At 44.9% G+C, this 20316-nt stretch overlaps 1 protein-coding gene across 1 annotated transcript in view; it reads right to left on the bottom strand.

Moving 5' to 3' along the window:
* WWOX (WW domain containing oxidoreductase) overlaps positions 1-11958 on the bottom strand; it is a gene marked incomplete at its 5' end in the record, with an annotated part of 978520 nt that extends 966562 nt beyond the window's left edge. The window contains 4 exons of the mRNA XM_082677668.1: positions 617-795; positions 3730-3787; positions 6655-6719; positions 11852-11958. Of these exons, the coding sequence (XP_082533794.1) occupies positions 617-795; positions 3730-3787; positions 6655-6719; positions 11852-11958 (409 nt within the window). The remainder of the gene's footprint in view (positions 1-616; positions 796-3729; positions 3788-6654; positions 6720-11851) is intronic.
* Between the last annotated feature and the right edge of the window lie 8358 nt (positions 11959-20316).

Raw genomic sequence — 20316 nt, 5'->3', positions numbered from 1 at the left:
CTGCTTTGCCGCAGCTTCTCTACCGGCCCATGAGGCTAAGGAGAGGACACCCCCAGAGCCCCTCCCTCATGACCGCCACCGCAGTTAAACGCAGGCAACCAAGAGGGCAGCTAATTCTCCGACTCTGCAAAGAAAGAAGATCCTGTTCTCCAAAGAAAATCATATTCTCCGTAACCAACGGACAGCTGCAGTGTCCTTTGTCCCAAAGCCCTGACACACCACTGTTCCCGATATTCCATTACCAGTCAGCGTTGGGCCGAAGAACCCAGGTAACTGGACCATGACCGCACACCACGCAGACCAGGTCAGAAACTCCTAGACAGAGCTAGCTGTCTCTCATCCTGAAGAACCAAAATAGCCACCATCTTCCGCTGAGTGTTCAGCTTTCAGAGAATTCAAGGTCAGCCCTGACACGGCCCTCCTTCCATGGAAACACTGGGACTGAAAAAGGGCCCAGAACTTTAATGACACGATAGCTGAAAAGGCTATAAACACCTTTTAAATTAGAGAACCACCAAACAAAGTTTTCTTATGGTTAGACTAAAGCAGATTTCATCATAGCAGTGACAAAAAAAATAATAATAACAACAACCATCGCTGTCAGTTAACAACCTACCTATTCCCGAATTCGCTCCGGTAACCACGACCACTTTGCCACTGAAATCCCGGCCCTGGAGGATTTCCATGGCGGTTGTGCTGCTGTCGTATCTCTGTCTGGTGGTTGGCTTCGTAGGATTATCGTCCACAGTAAATGCCAGTCTTGGGTCCAAGTAGGTAGTTCTTTTATTTATGTGGCTGCAAAGAAAAGGAGAAAGCAGTGAACCTACAGCAGTGAACACAGGCATTTATAATTACAAGATAATCTTATAGTTTAGGCTAGGCAAACCCCATTTTTCATGGACTAAAAAAGGCTTATTCTTAACCCCGGAAAGACCCGGGTCCATTTAATCTATCTTCTGGCCTCCAGAAGGATTATATTCCTGCCTAGAAAGACAGCCGTCGAAGCATTTTCTTCAGAACTGCCCGTAAAATAGGCTGTAACATACAAAGCACTGCCTTGTACGCTCAGATCTCAAACATGGAGTAGGCTTTGGGGTTTTTTTCTTTTAATTCATGTAAATGTGGCTATAAGATCCATCAGGCACTCTTGTCAGTAGATTTCAATTAAATCTCTTATGTGCAAGGGCCTAAGAAGATTGGTAAAGAAGTAGAAAACTCAAAATGATGAAAGACAGTAAATATGAAACCAGCCAACTACTGAAATTCTAATAATTTTCATTATAAGGCTGTACTCACACACTGTAGTTTTGATTTGGAGATGACTGAAATCTTGTAGAAAGAATATTAAACTATACTGGTAGTATAAACAACATATTAAAATACATCAGTACAACCTGTTCATACAGATGAATAGGCTGCTCCTTACAGAACAGGTTTATTTTTTACATTTTAAATGTGATCTCGGGGTTTGAGATAGACCTCAAAATATCTTGAAAACTATTAAGAACTCTCCAGAAAGAAAGATTTCATGATTTAAAATGCATTTGTGGGAATTCCCTGGCAGTCCAGTGGTTAGGACTCAGCACTTGCACTGCCGAGGGCCCAGGTTCGATCCCTGGTCGGGGAACTAAGATCCCGCAAGCCCCACAGTGCAGCCAAAAAATAAATAAAAACATTAAAAAAAAATGTATTTGTAACATGTATGTGTGTGTAAAATTATACACAGTTTAAAATCAATACTCGTCACCCCATAAACACTAAGACTCAAGAATAATCCAACTTTCATTTTACTTATAACCACAGATGCCAGATAAGCATTTTGACTCCAGTGTCTTACAGAGGACAGAGCAGGGGGGGAGCCGGGTCACCCTGGCTCACAAGACCCAAATGTGCATCTCTCTTCCCAACTCCTCAGTGACTTTACCTCGGTCGCTGGAAATAAGCTATAGGGGAAGTACTTATACCACGGAAACAAATATGGGCTTTTCCCCCCAGGGAACCGGTTGTTAAGCATTTACCAGCACACCTCTCTAACGGGATCCGAGTGGGGAAATGACTGGCCAGGCAGCCCAGCGCTTGCCTCCCTTAGGGCATTTCAGGGACTGAATGAGCTGATACTACAGGTATAAGTTGGTTAGAACATGCCTGGCTCATGTTAGGTGCCAGATGCGTGGTTACTGTTGCTGTTTGTTACTGGAATTTATTCCAAGGATAGTTTTACAGAGGAGGATGCTCTTTATAATTACAGGCATACCTTGGAGATACTGCATTGCAGGGTCAGTTCCAGACCAATACAATAAAGTCTGTGTCAGGCTTCCCTGGTGGCGCAGTGGTTAAGAATCCGCCTGCCAATGCAGGGGACACGTGTTCGAGCCCTGGTCCGGGAAGATCCCACATGCCGAAGAGCAACTAAGCCCATGCGCCACAACTACTGAGCCTATGCTCTAGAGCCTGCAAGCCACAACTACTGAAGCCCACACACCTAGAGCCCATGCTCCACAACAAGAGAAGCCACCGCAGTGAGAAGCCTGCGCACAACGAAGAGTAACCCCCGCTCGCCCGCTGCAACTAGAGAAAGCCCGCGTGCAGCAATGAAGACCCAACGCAGCCATAAATAAATAAACTTAAAAAAAAAGTCAGTGTCGCACGCAATAAACCGAGTCACACAAATTGTGTGGTTTCCCAGAGCGTATGAAAGTTATGCTTACACTACAGTCTATTAAGTGTGAAACAGCGTGTCTAAAAAAATATACACACCTTAATTAACAAATACTCGATTGCTAAAAAATGCTAACCATCACCTGAGACTTCGGTGAGTCACCAACGTTTTTGCTAGTGGAGGGTCTGAAACATTGCGAAAATTACCGAAACGTGACACAGAGACACGAACTGAGCAACTGCTACTGGAAAAATGGAGCCAAAAGACTCCCTTGAGGGGGAGTTGCCACAAACCTTCAATCTGTAAAAAACGCAGTATCTGCAAAGTGCAATAAGACAAGGTCTGCCTGTACAGACGCCAGATCACAAGAATTTAACAACATCAATGCCCAGTAGGTAATTTGATAAATTACAGTATATCTATACAAAATAATACTATATAACCATTAAACATCATTGTCTTCAAAAATTTATAAAGATATGAGAAAATGCTCATAAGAATTATGTAGAAAAAACAGTTTACCAAACAGTTAGTGCAATACTTTTTTTTTTTAAGCACTTATATAGAAAGACTGGAAGAAAAAAATCCAAAAATTGCTAAAAGCAGTTAGTCCTGCTGATAGGATTACACTTATACACTATATAATATTTTCCTATAGTCAATGTATATTCCTTGTACAAAAAAGTTCCTATTAAAAAGCAGGATGGAACTTCCCTAGTGGTTAAGAATCTACCTGCCAATGCAGGGGACACGGGTTCAAGCCCTGGTCCGGGAAGATTGCACATGCCGTGGAGCAACTACGCTCGTGTGCCACGACTACTGAGCCTGCGAGCCACAACTACTGAAGCCCGCACGCCTAGAGCCCACGCTCCACAATAAGAGAAGCCACCGCAATGAGAAGCCCGCGCACTGCAACAAAGAGTAGCGCCGGCTTGCCACAACTAGAGAAAGCCCACGTGCAGCAACAAAGACCCAATGAAACCAAAAATAAATAAATAAATGTATTAAAAATAAATTAATTAATTAAATAAAAAGCAAGATGGCTAAGAAGTTTTTTTGTAGACACTTACTCGACAAAAAACATTTGTCCATTCTCATCAGTTTCTTGTTCCCATCCATAGGGCAAATCTGAAACACAGAAGGACAACAGGTCTATGTGGGGGTGGGGGTGGGGGTGGGGTGGGGTGGGTTAAACTGAGGCCCCTGCCCTTCCAGCCGCAGACCTATCCCACCAGACCAGCAGGTCACGTGCTCCAACTATGGCAGGTACAGAAGGCCCATTACCCCAACCAGACTCTACATTCTGCCTCTTGCTTGGAATTAACACTATTTCATTCTTTTTTTTTTTAATTTTATTGAAGTATAGTTGATTTACAGTGTTAACTTCTGCTGTACAGCAGTGACTCAGTTTGACATATATTATTTTTCATATTCTTTTCCATTATGCTTTATCACAAGATATTGAATACAGTTTCTTGTGCTATACAGTAGGACCTTGTTGTTTACCAATTCTATATATAAGTTTGTATCAGCTAAACCCAATCTCCCAATCCATCCCTCCCTCACCCCCACCTTCACAACCACAAGCCTGTTCTCTATGTCGGTGAATCTGTTCCTGTTTCGTAGATATGTTCATTTGTGGCATATTTTAGATTCCACATATAAGTGATACCATATGATATTTGTTTTTCTCTTTCTGAGTTACTTCACTTAGTATGATAATCTCTAGGTCCATCCATGTTGCTGCAAATGGTATTATTTCATTCTTTTTTATGGCTGAGTAATACTCCTTTGTACTGGGTTGGCCAAAAAATTTGTTTGGTGTTTTCCATAAGATGACTCTATTAGTGCTTAGTTGTCTAACTTCATTCGAAACAATTTTGTTAGACTGTACTGTGACAGCCGTCATAACAGCATGCCTTTTAAAAAAACATCAAAACTGGTGAATTTTTGTGTAGCCATTTTAATATTGAAGATGGAGGGGAAAAAGCAACATATTCAGCATTTTATCCTTTATTATTTCAAGAAAGGTAAAAACGCAACTGAAACACAAAAAAAGATTTGTGCGGTGTATGGAGAAAGTGCTGTGACTGATGGAATGTGTCAAAAGTTGTTTGTGAAGTTTCATGCTGGAGATTTCTCACTGGACAATGCTCCATGGTCGGGTAGACCAGTTGAAGTCGATAGCAATCAAATCGAGACATTGAGAACAATCAACATTATACCATGCAGGAAATAGCCGATATACTCAAAATAGCCAAATCGAGCGTGGAAAATCATCAAAAACCAGCTTGGTTACGTTAATCGCTTTGATGTTTGGGTTCCACATAAGTTAAGCAAAAAAAACCTTCTTGACCTTATTTCTGTATGCAATTCTCTACTTAAACGTAAGAAAAATATTCTGTTTTTAAAACAAATTGTGACGGGCGACGAAAAGTGGATACTGTACAATCATGTGTAACGGAAGAAATCGTGGGGCAAGCAAAATGAACCACCACCAACCACAGCAAACCAGTCTTCATCCAAAGGTGATGTTGTGTATATGGTGGGATTGGAAGGGAGTCCTCTAATATGAGCTCCTTCTGGAAAACCAACGATTAATTCCAACACGTACTGCTCCCAGTTAGACCAACTGAAAGCAGCACTCGACGAAAAGCATTCGGAATTAGTCAACAGAAAACGCATCATCTTCCATCAGGGTAATGCAAGATTGCATGTCTCTTTGATGACCAGGCAAAAACTGTTGCAGTTTGGCTGGGAAGTGCTGATTCATCCGCCGTATTCACCAGACATTGCACCTTCGCATTTCCATTTGTTTCGGTCTTTACAAAATTCTCTTAATGGAAAATATTTCCATTCTCTGGAAGACAGTAGAAGGTACCTGGAACAGTTCTTTGCTCAAAAAGATAAAAAGTTCTGGGAAGATGGAATTATGAAGTTGCCTGAAAAATGGCAGAAGGTAGTGGAACAAAACAGTGAATACGTTGTTCAATAAAGTTCTTGGGAAAATAAAAAATGTGTCTTATTTTTACTTAAAAACCGAAGGAACTTTTTGGCCAACCCAATACCACATCATCTTTATCCATTCATCTTTTGATCGACAGTCAAGTTACTTCCATGTCTCGGCTACTGTGAATAGTGCTTCTATGAAGATAGGAGTGCGTGCAGCTTTTTGAATTACGGTTTTTTTCTGGATATATGCCCAGGAGCAGGACTGCTGAATCATATGGCAACTCTATTTTTAAGACTATTTCATTCTTGGGAATTCCCTGGCAGTCCAGTGGTTAGGAGTCCACAGGTTCACTGCTGGGCCTGGGTTGAATCCCTGGTCGGGGAACTAAGATCCTGAAAGCCATGTGGCCAAAAAATAAAATAAAATAAAATACTATTTCGTTCTTGATCATTCTTCAACACTCCATTCAGCTTCTGCTTTTCACAAAACCCTTACTGGTTGCTCCAACCAACATGAATTCTCCCTTGAATGAATTCCCAGAACGTTATCTACGCTACAGCAGGCACCCAATACCATTCATATGCTGACTTGTGAAGATTCATACTATAGACCGGTTGCATTTTTTTCCCAAGGGCACATGTTGTCTTTTCAAATGGACCCTCAACCTCTTGAGAGCAGGGACCTTCTTACACTTCTATTCCATGCATGACACACTTACTCAGAAGCACCTACAAGTCAAGGCAAGCTTTACGGAATTCTATCAAACGCTGATATATTTAATTCCAGGATAGGAACCAAGACCAACTTTACAAGCAGTGCAACTACGGAAAAATCTAATGAACTGTGAATTCAAGGCCCCTATTATTTTAATAGCTTCTTATTTAAGAAATCATCCTAAGCACTCCACCCCAAGAGCTCATCACTTCCTTCTACCGAATCCTACAAACTCCCCAGAGGGAGAGTCCAGCTCCTGTGACAGTTTTCCCATCTCATTAATGCTTTAAATACAAGGGTCTCTGCTTTATGACGACAACATACAAACCTCCTGCTATTCGCTTTCTTTTCCCAGTTTTCGGATGTTCCCACTGAGTCTTCTCTTCCGTGTGACTGTTAAAAAAAAAAAAAAATCCACGGAATACGTAGTAAGTAAAAGTTACACTTCTAAAAATTAATCAATGGCATTAAATTTTTTTTGTCCCCCACGTGATACTCTCTCAAGAGTACTCAAGTCAGACAGTCAGAAAGAAATATTCAGATTATAAATGTTACTGTTTGCATCAGGTCAAATTCTCTACTTTGGAAGCAGCAGCAGACTGGGAAAAATCTCCCGAAAACCTGTATCTGTTAGCTGGTGGTGAAGCCAGAGGAAGGGGACTTGACCCCAACTGGGGGTCAACTCTAGGAATCTCGCTGAATCACTCAAAATACCTAGAGATGTGTTTCGTTTTGTACTTGTTTTAGTTTTCGTTTTAGTTTTATTCCAGGATAAGTTGAAAAATTTCAGTCAAATTTATAATGCTGATATGCATGTGCCATTTAGATATAACCTTAATCTTCTTAAATGTTTATTCTTTCCACAGATTTAACTTCAAAGTGTTTTTTAAGCACCGATTCCTAATTTCATCCAAGAGGGTAAGGCAGCTCCGTAGGTCAGTCACTCACCTTTGGAGCCTCAATTTCCTCATCTGCATAATAATCCTAGTATTCATCTGAGGAGAATGCTACGAGGATACTGTAAATAAAGGTTTGAACACAGTACTTGGCATAAAAAGCCCTCAAAAGTTCTATTATTTTCAACAAATCAAATATACAAACTAGTCTGATTTCTGCGCCAAACTAGCATTTCATCTCGGAAGAGCACACACAGTTATCAATGAAACCATGGGCCAATAACAGACTAGCAACACCTGTCAACAGCTGATCCAGTGTGGAGAAAAACATAAAATTACTTAATCAAGGAAACAGCTGCATGTTTCAAGAGGCATTCAAAGTTCACATGCTCAGGCCAAAGTAGAAAATAATACTTAATCACTGACAACCAGATGATAGAATATTCCTTCCCTATCCATGATTTTAAAGAGAATAAATACAGAGAGCTCGTGAACGCTCTTGTAAGACGTTGCACGTCAAAAGCAGGGTCTTTCCAGGAACTGCTGGCTTCTGGTGTTTCTGCAAACTAACGGTGGCCAGTACAAGGACACAGTGGACACTGGACTCAAAAGGCCAAAGACCTGAGCTCCTGTACTGCCTGCACTCAGTGAGCCAGTCTCCCTAGAAGCACATCCACCTCACAGAGCTGCTGCAAAGGTAAGAGACACCATACCTGGGACAGCGACTGGTGAACCATTAGATCCCTGTACAAACAGAGGGTATCAGCAAGGACCAACTCCCACCTGTGTTATCGCCCCACCATCAAACCCTGACTGCAGAAAGGAAGCCCAAACAGGAGTAAGAACCAGGTTACATTTGGTAATTTGGATCCCTTGGAGAAGTTTTTCAACCTCCAGCCTCAGTTTCCCCATCAGTACAAAGGAGAAAATTATGGCCCTACTACTTGGGGTCATAGAGGACTCAGTGAGTAACATGTGAAGAACTAAGAACCGTGGCTTTGACAGAAAAGGATTATTTTAAATAAACTTTTATATAAAAATTAATTAAAGGGTGTTCCTTTCTCATTGTAATCTAAAATGACTTTTTAATGAACAGAAAATTACAACACATGTCCCCAAATTACCTTATTCTCCTTTAAACAGAAGCCCTTTTTTTTCTTTTCTTTCAGTAAGCTTTTTGTCATTTAAAAAGATAATTAACAGTGATCTTAATTTAAAACAAAGGGATCAAAGTTAAATTCACACCACATTACACGGCTATCACTTTCAAGTATGCTCCTCTAAGTTTTTTTTTTTTTCCTTCCTTAAGCATAGTTTCTTGAAGTTAACTGGGAGACCCAGAGCCACTTGTGGACAGGGGCTCGCCTCCCATCGGGGCAGGCCAGCCATCCCTCTGCTGCCAAGAGGCCCAGGCTTCAGAATAAAAGGGGGGCGAGAGTGGAGGACCCAGGACGGCCCAGGCGACGGCATCCACAGCCCCCATCCCCTGGTTAAGGCAGAGGAGCTTCTCCGGACCGTGCTAGGGAAGGGAGAAAGGCTCATCAGCTCTCTGTGGTAACAGGTCTGTCCTCAGCAGCGTGAACGTCCCCTCCATGGGAGCCCAGCCTGGGGGGCCTTGAGCCAGGGGACACGTGTGTCTTTGAGGTCTGAGTGCACCCTGGGGAGTGTGAGGGAGCCTGAGGGGTTGACAGAACCCACACAACAGAAGAGGGGTGAGACTACGACGGGGTTTCCCACAAGACCCCAGAGGCCTGGTTGGGAGCTACAGCCTCTGCCCTTGGACACAACCCTGCCACAGTGGGATGAAGACCATGGAAAAAAGGAACGACTGCAAGGGCAATCTATCAGCCAAGTTGCCCAGACCCCAGGGGACAAGTGACCTTCTAGAATCAGGAGTGAAAAGAAGGATCAGGATGCTTGCAGGTCAGGAGAGATCAAGGGGGACTGCTGGGAATCCAGGGTCAGGATGGGTCGGGGGCATCCTTCCACCCCAAGCCAAAGAACGGAAGGCCAGTAGGACAGGAGAGAGAGTCTGGAGAGAGGTACTCCCACCCCCCAGCTGGGAGCCCGCCAAGCCTTGTCACCACAGTCAGTGTAAACAACAGGGCCAGATACCGGGGTGGGGGGCAGGAGGCAGAGAGGGGCGTACTTTTCAGAGACCGCATAGGCGCCACCGAGTCCCCTGGCCATGGGCTCTCCGGAAGCTGTCAGCAGAGCTGGCTGGGGCGTGTAGGTCTTACCGAGTGAAAGAAGAGCCCCAAGCCCAGACAGTGGATGCCACCCAGGAAGGCAGCAGATGGGAAAAGCCACCCAACACAAGGTGAGGTGCAGGAGGCAGGGTTAGCGAAGGCGAAGGGGCCTCCAGACCGAACGCGAGGTTCCAGGCGAACTTGAAAGGAAGCCAGGGAGCTCTGGGGGCAGCGGCCAGAAGGGAACAGGCCCCACCCAGAGCAGGGGCAGAGGAGCCCCCCGAAGCCGGGAGGTAGGCCGTGCGCATCTTCGTGTCCCCAGGGCCTAGAACGCCACCTGCCCAGGGAGGCCCGCGGGAAACCTTCCCTAGATGAGCTAACAGACTCGTTCCCTGGATTTACTTTACGGCGCCAGGATGCTAAGCATGGGGGATACAGAGGGGAACGAGAAAAGGTCCCCGCCCTCACGAAGTTGACAACGTGGGGAGAGACAGAGAGCAAAACAGGGCCGAGTAGAGCGTAGAAAACTACAGACAAGGGAGAGCAAAGTGGTGGAAGGCAGGCACGGGGCCGATGCAAGGGAACGCTCTCGTGGGCAGTGACATTTAAGCTCAGCTCTGAGGGATGAAAGAGCGCTTCAGGCAAAGTCTGAGGCAACAGCAAATGCCCATTCACGAGTTGCCCGGGGCCCGCCAACTGCCCCCTGGCTCCCTGCTGCTAGAAATGCCCCTTCAATTCTCCAGAGCAGAAATCATCCTTCTAAAGACACAAACCCGAGGTCACTCCCTGGCTCCAAGTCTTCAGTGGACACGTGGGTCCTGCTGACAGAGCCCAGATCCTCCGAGGCACAGAAAGGCATAAACCAACTGTGCCCTTCCTTCCCACCTCAATCTTCATGTTCCTGCACCACCGCACAGGCCGGGCCTCTGTTTCTTCTACCTGGGCTGCCCTCCTGCCCCTGGACCTGCCCACTTCTACCTGTGCTCTAAGGCACAGCTCAGGTGCCCACTGCCCCAGGCACCTCACCACCTACCCACACAGCTCATGCTGAACAGGCTGCCGCTCACTACACACACTGCGTGGGGACCACGTCACTGCACGTCGCTCTGTCCTATAAGACTGGGCACTCATGAAAGTGACAAGCGGTCTTATGTTTTGTACTTTTTTTTTTTTTTGCCGCGACGTGTGGCATGTGGGATCTTAGTTCCTTGACGAGGGATCGATCCTGGGCCCCCTGCACTGAGGATGCGGAGTCTCAACCACTGGACAGCCAGGGAAATCCCAACGAGCGGTCTTATTTATCTCAGTAAAACCAATGCCCAGCAAAGAGCCTGGCACAGGATACATTCCCAATGTGTCTTGAATGAACTCACCAAGGTCGTTTCCTCCTGTTTTTCTTTCTAGCAAGCCACGGAAGGCAGCAGAGGCTCACAACCTTGGGCAGATTAGAATCACGTGGGAAGGTTTCACAACCTACCACTAGGGGCGGGAGGCGGGGCAAGAAAATTAAATGAGAATCCCTGGAGGTGGAAGCCAGGAAAAGATAGTTTGTTTCCCAGGTGTTGAAAATCACCGATTTACATCCATGTTTCTCAAAGCCGTAACGGCCTCAGCTGGAAAGCTTAAAAAATAAAGAATCCCTATGTTGGCTGCCTGCTGCATGAGCGTCTCTGTGGAGACCCCAAATCTATAGTTATGATGGTCCCCAGGTGATTCTAATATCAGGCCTGGAAGGTGCTGTCACAGCTGCAGAAATCAGCAAAGACTAAGAGTTATCCAGCATTGAGTATGTTTAGGCCTGTGCTAAGCCTTTACGTACAGGGCCTCAACTAAAACTCCAACCAACGTATTTAGCAGATAAGAAACCCGTGACTGAGAGTTATTCCAATGGCCCAAGGTCACACAGTAAGTGGTGGGAGAAAGGGTCTCCTGGTGTTTCCAAAACTTTCCTGAGAACTATAGTAAAGCTATATTAGCCATTTTATATGTATACATATATATATATACACACATAGTTAGACTAGGACACTTGCTAAAAACACACACTCCTAGGTCGTCAACCCAGACCCCCCAGAAAGGAGCGGGGCATCGGCATTTTTTTCTGATTTTGGGGGGGCAAAGGGAATGAGGCCGGTCTGCCATCCTTGCACCGTGCAGCGCTGCCTACTGGGCAGCAGAGGGCGCGTATGAGCGCCGCCAGGTGACCCCCGCTGGACCCAGGGCCAGAGAGGGGGATGGCCCGTCCTCAGGACCCCGGCAGCCTTCCCTCTGAAGCTCTTCAACCATGACTTCCACTTCGCCCTCCCAGGCCAAGCCTGAGCGCGAGCCCGCGGCCCTCCCCGCGCAGGTGGCATTCGAAGGCAGCGCGGAGTCCCGAGCAGGTGAGCGGCAGGGTTCCAGCTGCGTCCCAAACCCGGCGGCCCCCCGGCGGCCCCCTTACTTGGCATAGTAAACCCAGCCGTCCTTGGTGGTTCTCTGCTCCCAGCCCGGGGGCAGCTCGTCCTCGCTGTCCGTGTCGTCCAGGCCTGCGTAGCGCAGGGCTGCCATGGCTGCAGAGAAGGCGCCCGGTCACCCGCTCGCTCGCCCGCTGCCGGGTCTCCGCGACCAGAACTCACTCCCGCTTCAACCGAGCGCCGCGCGCCGCGAGCCCCGAACGCCCGCGCCTGCGCACTGTGCCGCCCGGAGCCCCTCCTCCGACTCGGCAGGTGAATCCAGTCTCCGCAATTGCGCAGCTGCCGGAGTCAAAGGAGGCGGGGCCTGAGAAGACCTACGGGGAAAGAACCCACGAGCTCGCACGGCCGCTCGGCTGGAGGTAAAAGCCGGTTGAGAGCTCTGTGTCTCTGGAGATGGAGTCGAGCTTCGACACCTCCCAGCCGCAGGCAAGGGGGCGTGGGCATCCAGTCACGGTCCAGGACTCCGCCCGTTGCTGGGCGACCCGTAATCACTTCCGCGTTGTTCTAGCCAATCCCGCAGGAGCTACAGCAATTGGGCATCCTGGGAAATGTAGTCCAGACCCTGCAGGAATAGAGCGTGGCGCGGAAAGGAAGGAGGCAGCTGCTGGCTTTCTGGGCTATAGCCTCTCCTTTTTTTAGGGCATTCGGAAGAATGAATGTTCCTGCTCAGACACCTTCCAGAGCGTTCCATGACCCAGGCTGATTCACAAACTTTGTTGTGCATGTAAACTCAACGCTGTAAACAGTGGGAAACATTAAAAACACAAATTCCTGCACCTTCTGATGCCCAGTCCTGGAGAAGTTTCTTCTAGCCACAGCGTGGTTCTGTTGATAATAAATGGCCAACGTTTATGGAATTTTCCAGAACATTCCCTGCTTGGAACTTGCTGCCTAGCTCATCGTTACAGGGAAATCTACTGACCGTGATCTCTCTGGCCTAGGTTTCAGAAGAATGCAAGCCTCCGTAGAGGAATTATGTGTTTCAAAGGGATGAAAATGGGGAGAAGGGATTAGCTTTTTATTTTCTTCAAGTCTTGAGACTGATATTGCTTTGGGATTCCTGCTCTGCATGCTCTTTAGGGGAGACACTTGCTTTCCTTTGAAGTTGCCCAACCAAAAGCTAACTTAACGAAACCATATTTCAGTTTTAACAGACCCACTATCCCAACTCAGATCTATCACATCACTCTTTCCAAATTCATGTACATTTAAGTGAGCTACTATTAATCTGCTGCCTTTCTGCTTATCCCAATTTAACCCCTTGCCCCTGTCACCCAAGCCAAATTATTCCTTTGATATGAACAGGAAATTAGGTCACAAAATCCCCTAATGGTGGAGAGGGGGATGCATAGAGTCAAACTGCTTAGACTCGGTTTCTCCAATGATTATCTTCAGCCTGTGCTCTGCTTCTCAAGGACCTACTGCTTAGATTTATCGCCAGAGCCTCAGCTGGCACCTGTTGCCTATGACTTGGCATCATTCCACAGGTGGTGATACAGTATGGTGTCTTCCTCAAGCTGGGTAGTGCTCCGCTTGGCAGGGTTCTCAACTTCTTGTTCAACCCTCTGCTCTTCCTACCACTTTAAAAGTTCCTCTAGGCTTCTCCTGCCATGGACACAGGGCTCCTCAACTTCAACACTACTGACATTTGGGGCCACATAATTCTTTGTTGTGGGGGACTGTCCTGTGCTCTGTAGGATGTTTAGCAGCATCTCCGTCCTCTACACACTAGATCGGTAGCGTCCCCTTTCCCGCAGCTGCAACAACCAAAAATGTCTCCAGGCGTTGCCAATTGTGCCCCCAGTTAAGAACCCCTGATCTACACTGAAGGTAAATCAGGAAATTACTAGCATGTGAATCAAATGCTGAGATTTACTGAAGACCGCATTTCTGGCCAGAGATTCACAAGATGGTACTCAGATCCTGCTGGTCGCTGAGTTCTCTAGCATTAACTGAGGGCATCTGCCTCTCTAATTCCTAGTCCATCCGCAGGTGAGAGACATGTGCTTACAAGTCTGGCTGGGTGGCCTGGACACCAATCATGGTCCCAAGTGGTTATGATGACCTCATTTTATTCCTCTCTTCCTACGTCTTACCTGTGGCCTCTATCAGAAGGTCAAAGAAGAAGGACATTCAGGCATTTGGGGACCTGTGTGAGTAAGCATGCCAGATTCTAGGATTTATAGTCTTGGCTTCACTGAAACTAATATTGTTTTAGTTACACTTATTCGACTGCAAGCAACAGAGACTCACTCAAAAGTTTATGATCAGGATGCAAATGAGCTAAATTAGATTGTTGTCACAACCTGTGGGAGCCCAAGGACAGGCCTGTTTTTTTTCTGTCGTGGGTTTCATGGTCTTTTGTTCCTGTTCTGTGTTCATGGGCTAACTTGTTTTTTTTTTTTTAACTCTTTCCTTGCTGGCTTCCTCTATTCATAGTTTCTGCTTCACTTGGACTTCAGCTTGGATGCAATTTTGACTTTGGATCTATCAGAGGGTGAACCCCGTTTAGCTTGTAAGATTATTATGGGTTTGAGGAGTCTTAAGTATGGGAATGAGGCAAGGTCCTCGACATGTGCTTACGAAAGCCTAAAGAATGGTTTCTTATTGTAAAGCCAACTGAATCACATTGATTATTAGATAGGAGGTTAATAAAAAAAAAAGTCAACATGTGTTTATAAAACTACACACCAGATGGTGCTGTGTACCCACAATTTTAAGGCTAAAGCCCAATTCCCGACAGGGATTTCTACATTTGAACGTTTCTCTTTTTGATCACTTCTGAAATAACTGATAATTTATGAACAAAAGACTGATCACTTTTCTTCTGAAAGCAGTTTGGCATCACTCATGCAGTGGGCACAAGTTTTAATGTAACACTCCTGAGACCACGTTTCTTTAGTTCATCATCATGACTGGGATGGTAGTCATTTCCTCCCCCTTCAGACACACAAACGCCCCAACAGTTCTGCAAACCTGCTTTAACTTAAGCCACCATTCCTTAGGAAATTAAGTTTTGTTGCCAGACTCAACATGTTAATGAAACCTTGGAAGCATCCTGGCTCTTCTGATAAACTTCTCATGGAAGATAATCAATAAGCAAAATGATTGAACAGTGTTCTTAGGGAAAACTCTCCTGGTTAATGTGGACTTAGGAAGAAGGTGTTTTTGTATTTCACTTATTCAGTCAAACACACAATGAGTGAAAAATAAAACTATGCTATGTTTCTAAGAAAAGCCAAGGAAAATGAAACACCTCCTGCATCCAGAAATCAGTCAGTTAGAATAAAACCAACAGGCAGGCAAAGGACCATGGCTTGAGGGTTCTGAAAGCAGTTCCAACCAAGACCTATAGGTATGCAGAGATGGGGAGAGTTTTCGAGATAAGGTTTCCTATCATTTATCTTGGGAACCAAACTCAGCTACTGTCACTTACAAGCTGTGTGTGACAGTGGCCAAGTCACTTACCTTATTCCATTATTATCGGCCCAGTTTTTACAGATGAGGAAAGGGGGGCACAAGGAATTGAAGTAGCTTGCCCAAGGTCACTCAGTGAGCAAAAGCCAGCAGGATCTGGGATAGAACCCAAACAAGGGCACTTGCCCCAAACTCATCCTCTCAACCCACTGCCCCACATGCTGCCTCTCCAGAACAGAGCTCCCCGCTGCTGGTCCTCGGGTAGATGCCCAGGGGTTTTCAGTCCTCCATGAGCAAGTGAGAAAAATAAGTAAAGGAAGTGAATTTTTCATAAAGCTAAATATATTCCACTTAAAATACTGCGGGGGTGGGGGGGTCCTATGAGATGACATCTGTTCTTTTACTTTCTGGTATTCTATTCTTTTCCTTTTTCCCAACATGTTTTATTATGACATTTTTCAAACAACCAGAAAAGTTGAGAGATGAGTATAATGGACATCCATAGTATCCCACCTCCAGCACACACACCTAGATGTGGTCATGCTTCACCTTCTGCCAAATGGGCTTTAAAGACACGGAGCTTGATTGCCTGAAACATTAGGAGAGAGTGATTTTGTTTCATTTTGAAAGTCCTTGAGACTGAGTACGAATGCTCATTTTTCTCCTGGGCCACCGGTAGGCACTCTTCCCTGGTGAGCTCATTACATCCATTGCAGCAACTTCCGGGAATTAGACCCTTCCATTTGGAGACTTCATTCGTTTAATTTATGTGTAAAGGCCCTACGTTTCAATGTAGCTTTCTGGTATACTTGCTAACTTGCCGACATTCACAAAATTCTATTTCAGCCTGACTTCATTACTGTCTCCTTTCTGTCCTTCAGGGAAAGAATCCCCCTCCAGGGGGCAGTCACGTTGCCATGAGGAGTCCATTCTATTTAAAATCTTCCACCTCCTGTTTAGAGTGTCTTATTTTAGCAGCCAAAGCTTCCAAGACGTAGCTCTGAGCCACACCTGTCACGATCTTACAAATGAATTCTTCCAAAGACTCCAGGTCCTGGAGCCCAAGATTCACCCCAGATCCTGCCAGACATGCACGTATAAATATACCGGGGCTCGGGGGAGCAGCCTAAAGAAAAAGAAAAAGAAAAGAGAGAGAGAAATGCTAATCAAAACTGCAGTGAGGTCCTACCTCACACTGGTCGGAATGGCCATCATTAAAAAGTCTAGGGGCTTCTCTGGCAGTCCAGTGATCAACACACCAAGCTTCCACTGTAGGGGGCATGGGTTTGATCCTTGGTCTGGGAGCTAAGATTCCACATGCCGTGGGGTGTGGCAAAAAAAAAAAAAAAAAAAAAAAAAGTCTACAAAGAACAAATGCTGGAGAGGGTGTGGAGAAAAGGGAACCCCCCTACACTGTTGGTGAGAATGTAAATTGGTGCAGCCACTATGGAGAACAGTACAGAGGTTCCTCAAAAAACTAAAAATAGATATACCATATGACCCAGCAATCCTACTCCTGGCCGTGTATCTGGAAAAAACTGTAATTGGAAAAGATACATGCACCCCAATGTTCATAGCAGCACTATTCACAATAGCCAAGACATGGAAACAACCTAACTGTCCATCACCAGAGAAATGGATAAAGAAGATGTGGTATATATATATATATATATATATATATATATATATATATATATATATATATATATATATATATATAAAATGGAATATTACTCAGCCATAAAACAGAATAAAATAGTGCCATTTGCAGCAACATGGATGCAGCTAGAGATTATCACACTCAGTGAATTCAATCAGAAAAAGAAAGACATGAGGATGAGGATGCCCAAGCAGCCCTGTGGAGAGGCCCACAGTGTGCAGAACTGAGGTATCCTGCCAGTAGCCAGCACCTCCTTGCTAAGCCACAAATGAACCACCTTAGAAGCAAATCCTTCAGCCCTGACCAAACCCTCTGGGGACTGCAGTCTTGACTGACATCTTGATGTAACTCCGTAAGTGACACTGGGCCACAGCCATCCTACTAAGCCACTCCTGTACTCCTGACCTTCAGAAACCGTGTGAGATGATAGACATTTATTGTTGGTTTTAATTGTTGAGGTAATTTGTTAAGCAGCAGTAACTAATAACTATAATTAATACACCCTCCTTTTGCTTTCGCATAGGGAGAATCACATACTTCCCTCTAGCATAGCATTCAGTAAGTAACACTGAAATTGTCTGGCTGTATTTTTCTATCTCCTCCATGTCTGTAAGAACCATCAGATTAAGCACAATGTCCAACTCACTCGTCTTGGGAGTCCTTAGCACCCAGCAGGAAGTCCAGCATAGAGCTTTGCCCACATAGACATTAGTCAAAGTTTCTTAAACATCAAAGGACTGACGGCCTATTTTCCCCCTTCCATATCTCAACATGCGTAATTACATTAGACCTCAGTTTCCCCATCAGGAAAATGGGGGTAAGGTTAATGCCTGCCTCTTAGGGGTGAGGTAAAGATCACATGAGATAATGCACATAATAAGGTCTCATTCAACAGTTCTTGCTATTATTAATCGTTAAAATAGTCATCGCGGATTCCCCAAACCTCAGTTTTTTCATCTAATGGGGCTAATAGTCCCCATTGAATAATAAGAGCTAATATTCACTGGGCATTTACTATGTTCCAAGCACTGTGCTAAGCACTTACCAGGAATTATGTAACTCTACCAGCCCCACTGTGAGGTACGTATAATATTATTCCTACTTTACAGATGAGGAAATTGAGGATAAGGAAGGTAAAAGTTGCTTCCAAATCAGAGAAGCAGTAGTGTTGCCCTAGAGCCTAGTTTTCTCTTGACTCTTCACAGTGGCATTATATACATCATAGGGTCCAGAAGAGATCATAGTTATGAACCTGTGAATTGTAAAAGACTGTTTTCAAACAAAGGGTCCTTACTGCTCTTGACCAACATGCTGTACTCCTAGGGACCCCTTCAGAGGGTGACGGAATGAAAGGAGATTGACGACTGGGAGCCACTGAGTAGAGAAGGCTCTCCCTCCTCTATTATGCTGATTAAGGAGCACAAAATTAGTGGCCAAGACTAAGGACATAAAATCGCATGGCTATGGTTCTGCCCACAACTACTCCTGGATCCCTCATTCCTAACAACTCCTTAGCACAGGGTGTTTCATACTCCAAAGTTGTACTCAAGTACAGTATTTGTTTAATAAATATCAGTTCATTAGACTTTGGTTAATCATAAAGATAGAGATTAAAATAGCTTTCTAAACCTAGATAAAATCTGTCTCTAATAGAGATTGGTATTGTGGGTGAAAGACATGATAACAACCTAAAAGAAGTATCTTTAAATTGACGCACATAACTGTTCCACCCACCTTTCCTCCTTACAGCCAGCTGGAAAAAGGACGTGATGGATGGAGCTCAAGCAGCCTCATTGGACCATGAGATGAGGGTCACACTCAGGGAAGTGAAAAAAAAAAAGCTACAAAGAGGCTAGGTCCCTGCCAACTTCATGGAACTCTCATGTTTACTCTTTACTCCCCAAATTCCATACATTTCTACATTTCAGTTACCCATGTTATTCCTGTGTCACTTTAAACTTGATAAAAGAGAAAATGTTAGTTAAAACGCCATTCTGCAGAAAGACACTCCCTTATTGGAGAGAGTTCTTGCAGTCAGATTTCTAGAGAGGCTCCCTTCTTTTCTGAGACATTTCAGAGCTGGAAAACTAGAGGTAAAATGGGAAAAATAACAACTAACATTTTTGAGGATTTGCCTGTCTCTGTGTCTTGCCCTTTATAAGCAATGGCTCTAGCTCATTCAATTCTGGAAAGAACAATCATGAAGTAGGTAGTGAGGTGCTGAATATACAAATAGACAACGGCCAGACCATACATGACAATGGAACTCTGACCTACAACCTCTGCAGCAGCCAGTCTGGGAAGCCAAACTCCTATGTCTGCAGCAGTTGGCTCAGAATGGTCAGCACTTGATGAATGACAGCATGTTCCCTATATTTTGTTCCTACTTCCAACTCAGGACCAACCAGAGAAAGCCAAATACGATCCCCAAACCCACGGCAAGGTATGCCCCAATTCTAGCTAGCCCACTTCCAATTTCCCAGCCAATATCCTCCAATCAGGGCACCCCTGACTCTCTTTTCTTACTGGAAAGCTCTGTCTGAGAGGTTAAAAAGGGGCTATTACTTTAAGAGGTACATGACTGAAATCTGGGAAAGGGAGAGCTCCCTGCCCTCAGGCCTAGGGTATATACAAGGTAATTTACAGGCAATTGCTTTATACAACTCTAAATAGAAATGAGGGGGTTGGAGGGGGTAGTTTATTGGGATGCGCCACAGAGGGAGACGTATTTTGCCTCCAGGTTACTCCTAAAATCTGAGAGGACACCTGACTTTTAAATACTGTCAAGGAAATATAGTAGTCCCCTACCCCTTATTTGAGGGGGATACATTCCAAGACCTCCAGTGGATGCCTGAAACGGCATATAGTACCAAGTCCTATACAGTCTGCCTTGGTATCCACAGGGGGATTGGTCCAGGATTCCCACCCCCCAATCCCCAAATCTGCCGATGCTCAAGTGTCTCATATAAAATGGTGTAGTGTTTTTTTGCACATAACCAACTCACATCAACCCGTATACTTTACATCATCTCTAGATTACTTTTAATACCTAATATGATGTAAATACTGTGTAAGTAATTGCAAGTACAATGTAAATGCTATGTAAACAGTTGCTGGTGCATGGCAAATTCAAGTTTTGCTTTTTGGAACTTCACTGAATTTTTTTTTCAAGAATATTTTGGATCTGAGGTTGATTGAATCCAAGGATGCAGAGCCCATGGATACAGAAGGCCTACTGTATACACTGTTTTTTCCTGTACTAATAGGTGGGTAGCATGTACAGCATAGATATGAAACCGTACAACCCAAATTGGGACTTGAATCCACTGTCTTTTGATTAAAATCATATATCTGGTCACAGGACTTCATGAAGCT

The sequence above is a fragment of the Grampus griseus genome (genome assembly GCF_964374135.1).
Source record: "Grampus griseus genome assembly, chromosome: 19".
Taxonomy (NCBI): domain Eukaryota; kingdom Metazoa; phylum Chordata; class Mammalia; order Artiodactyla; family Delphinidae; genus Grampus; species Grampus griseus.
This window is presented reverse-complemented; position numbering and strand designations above follow the sequence as displayed.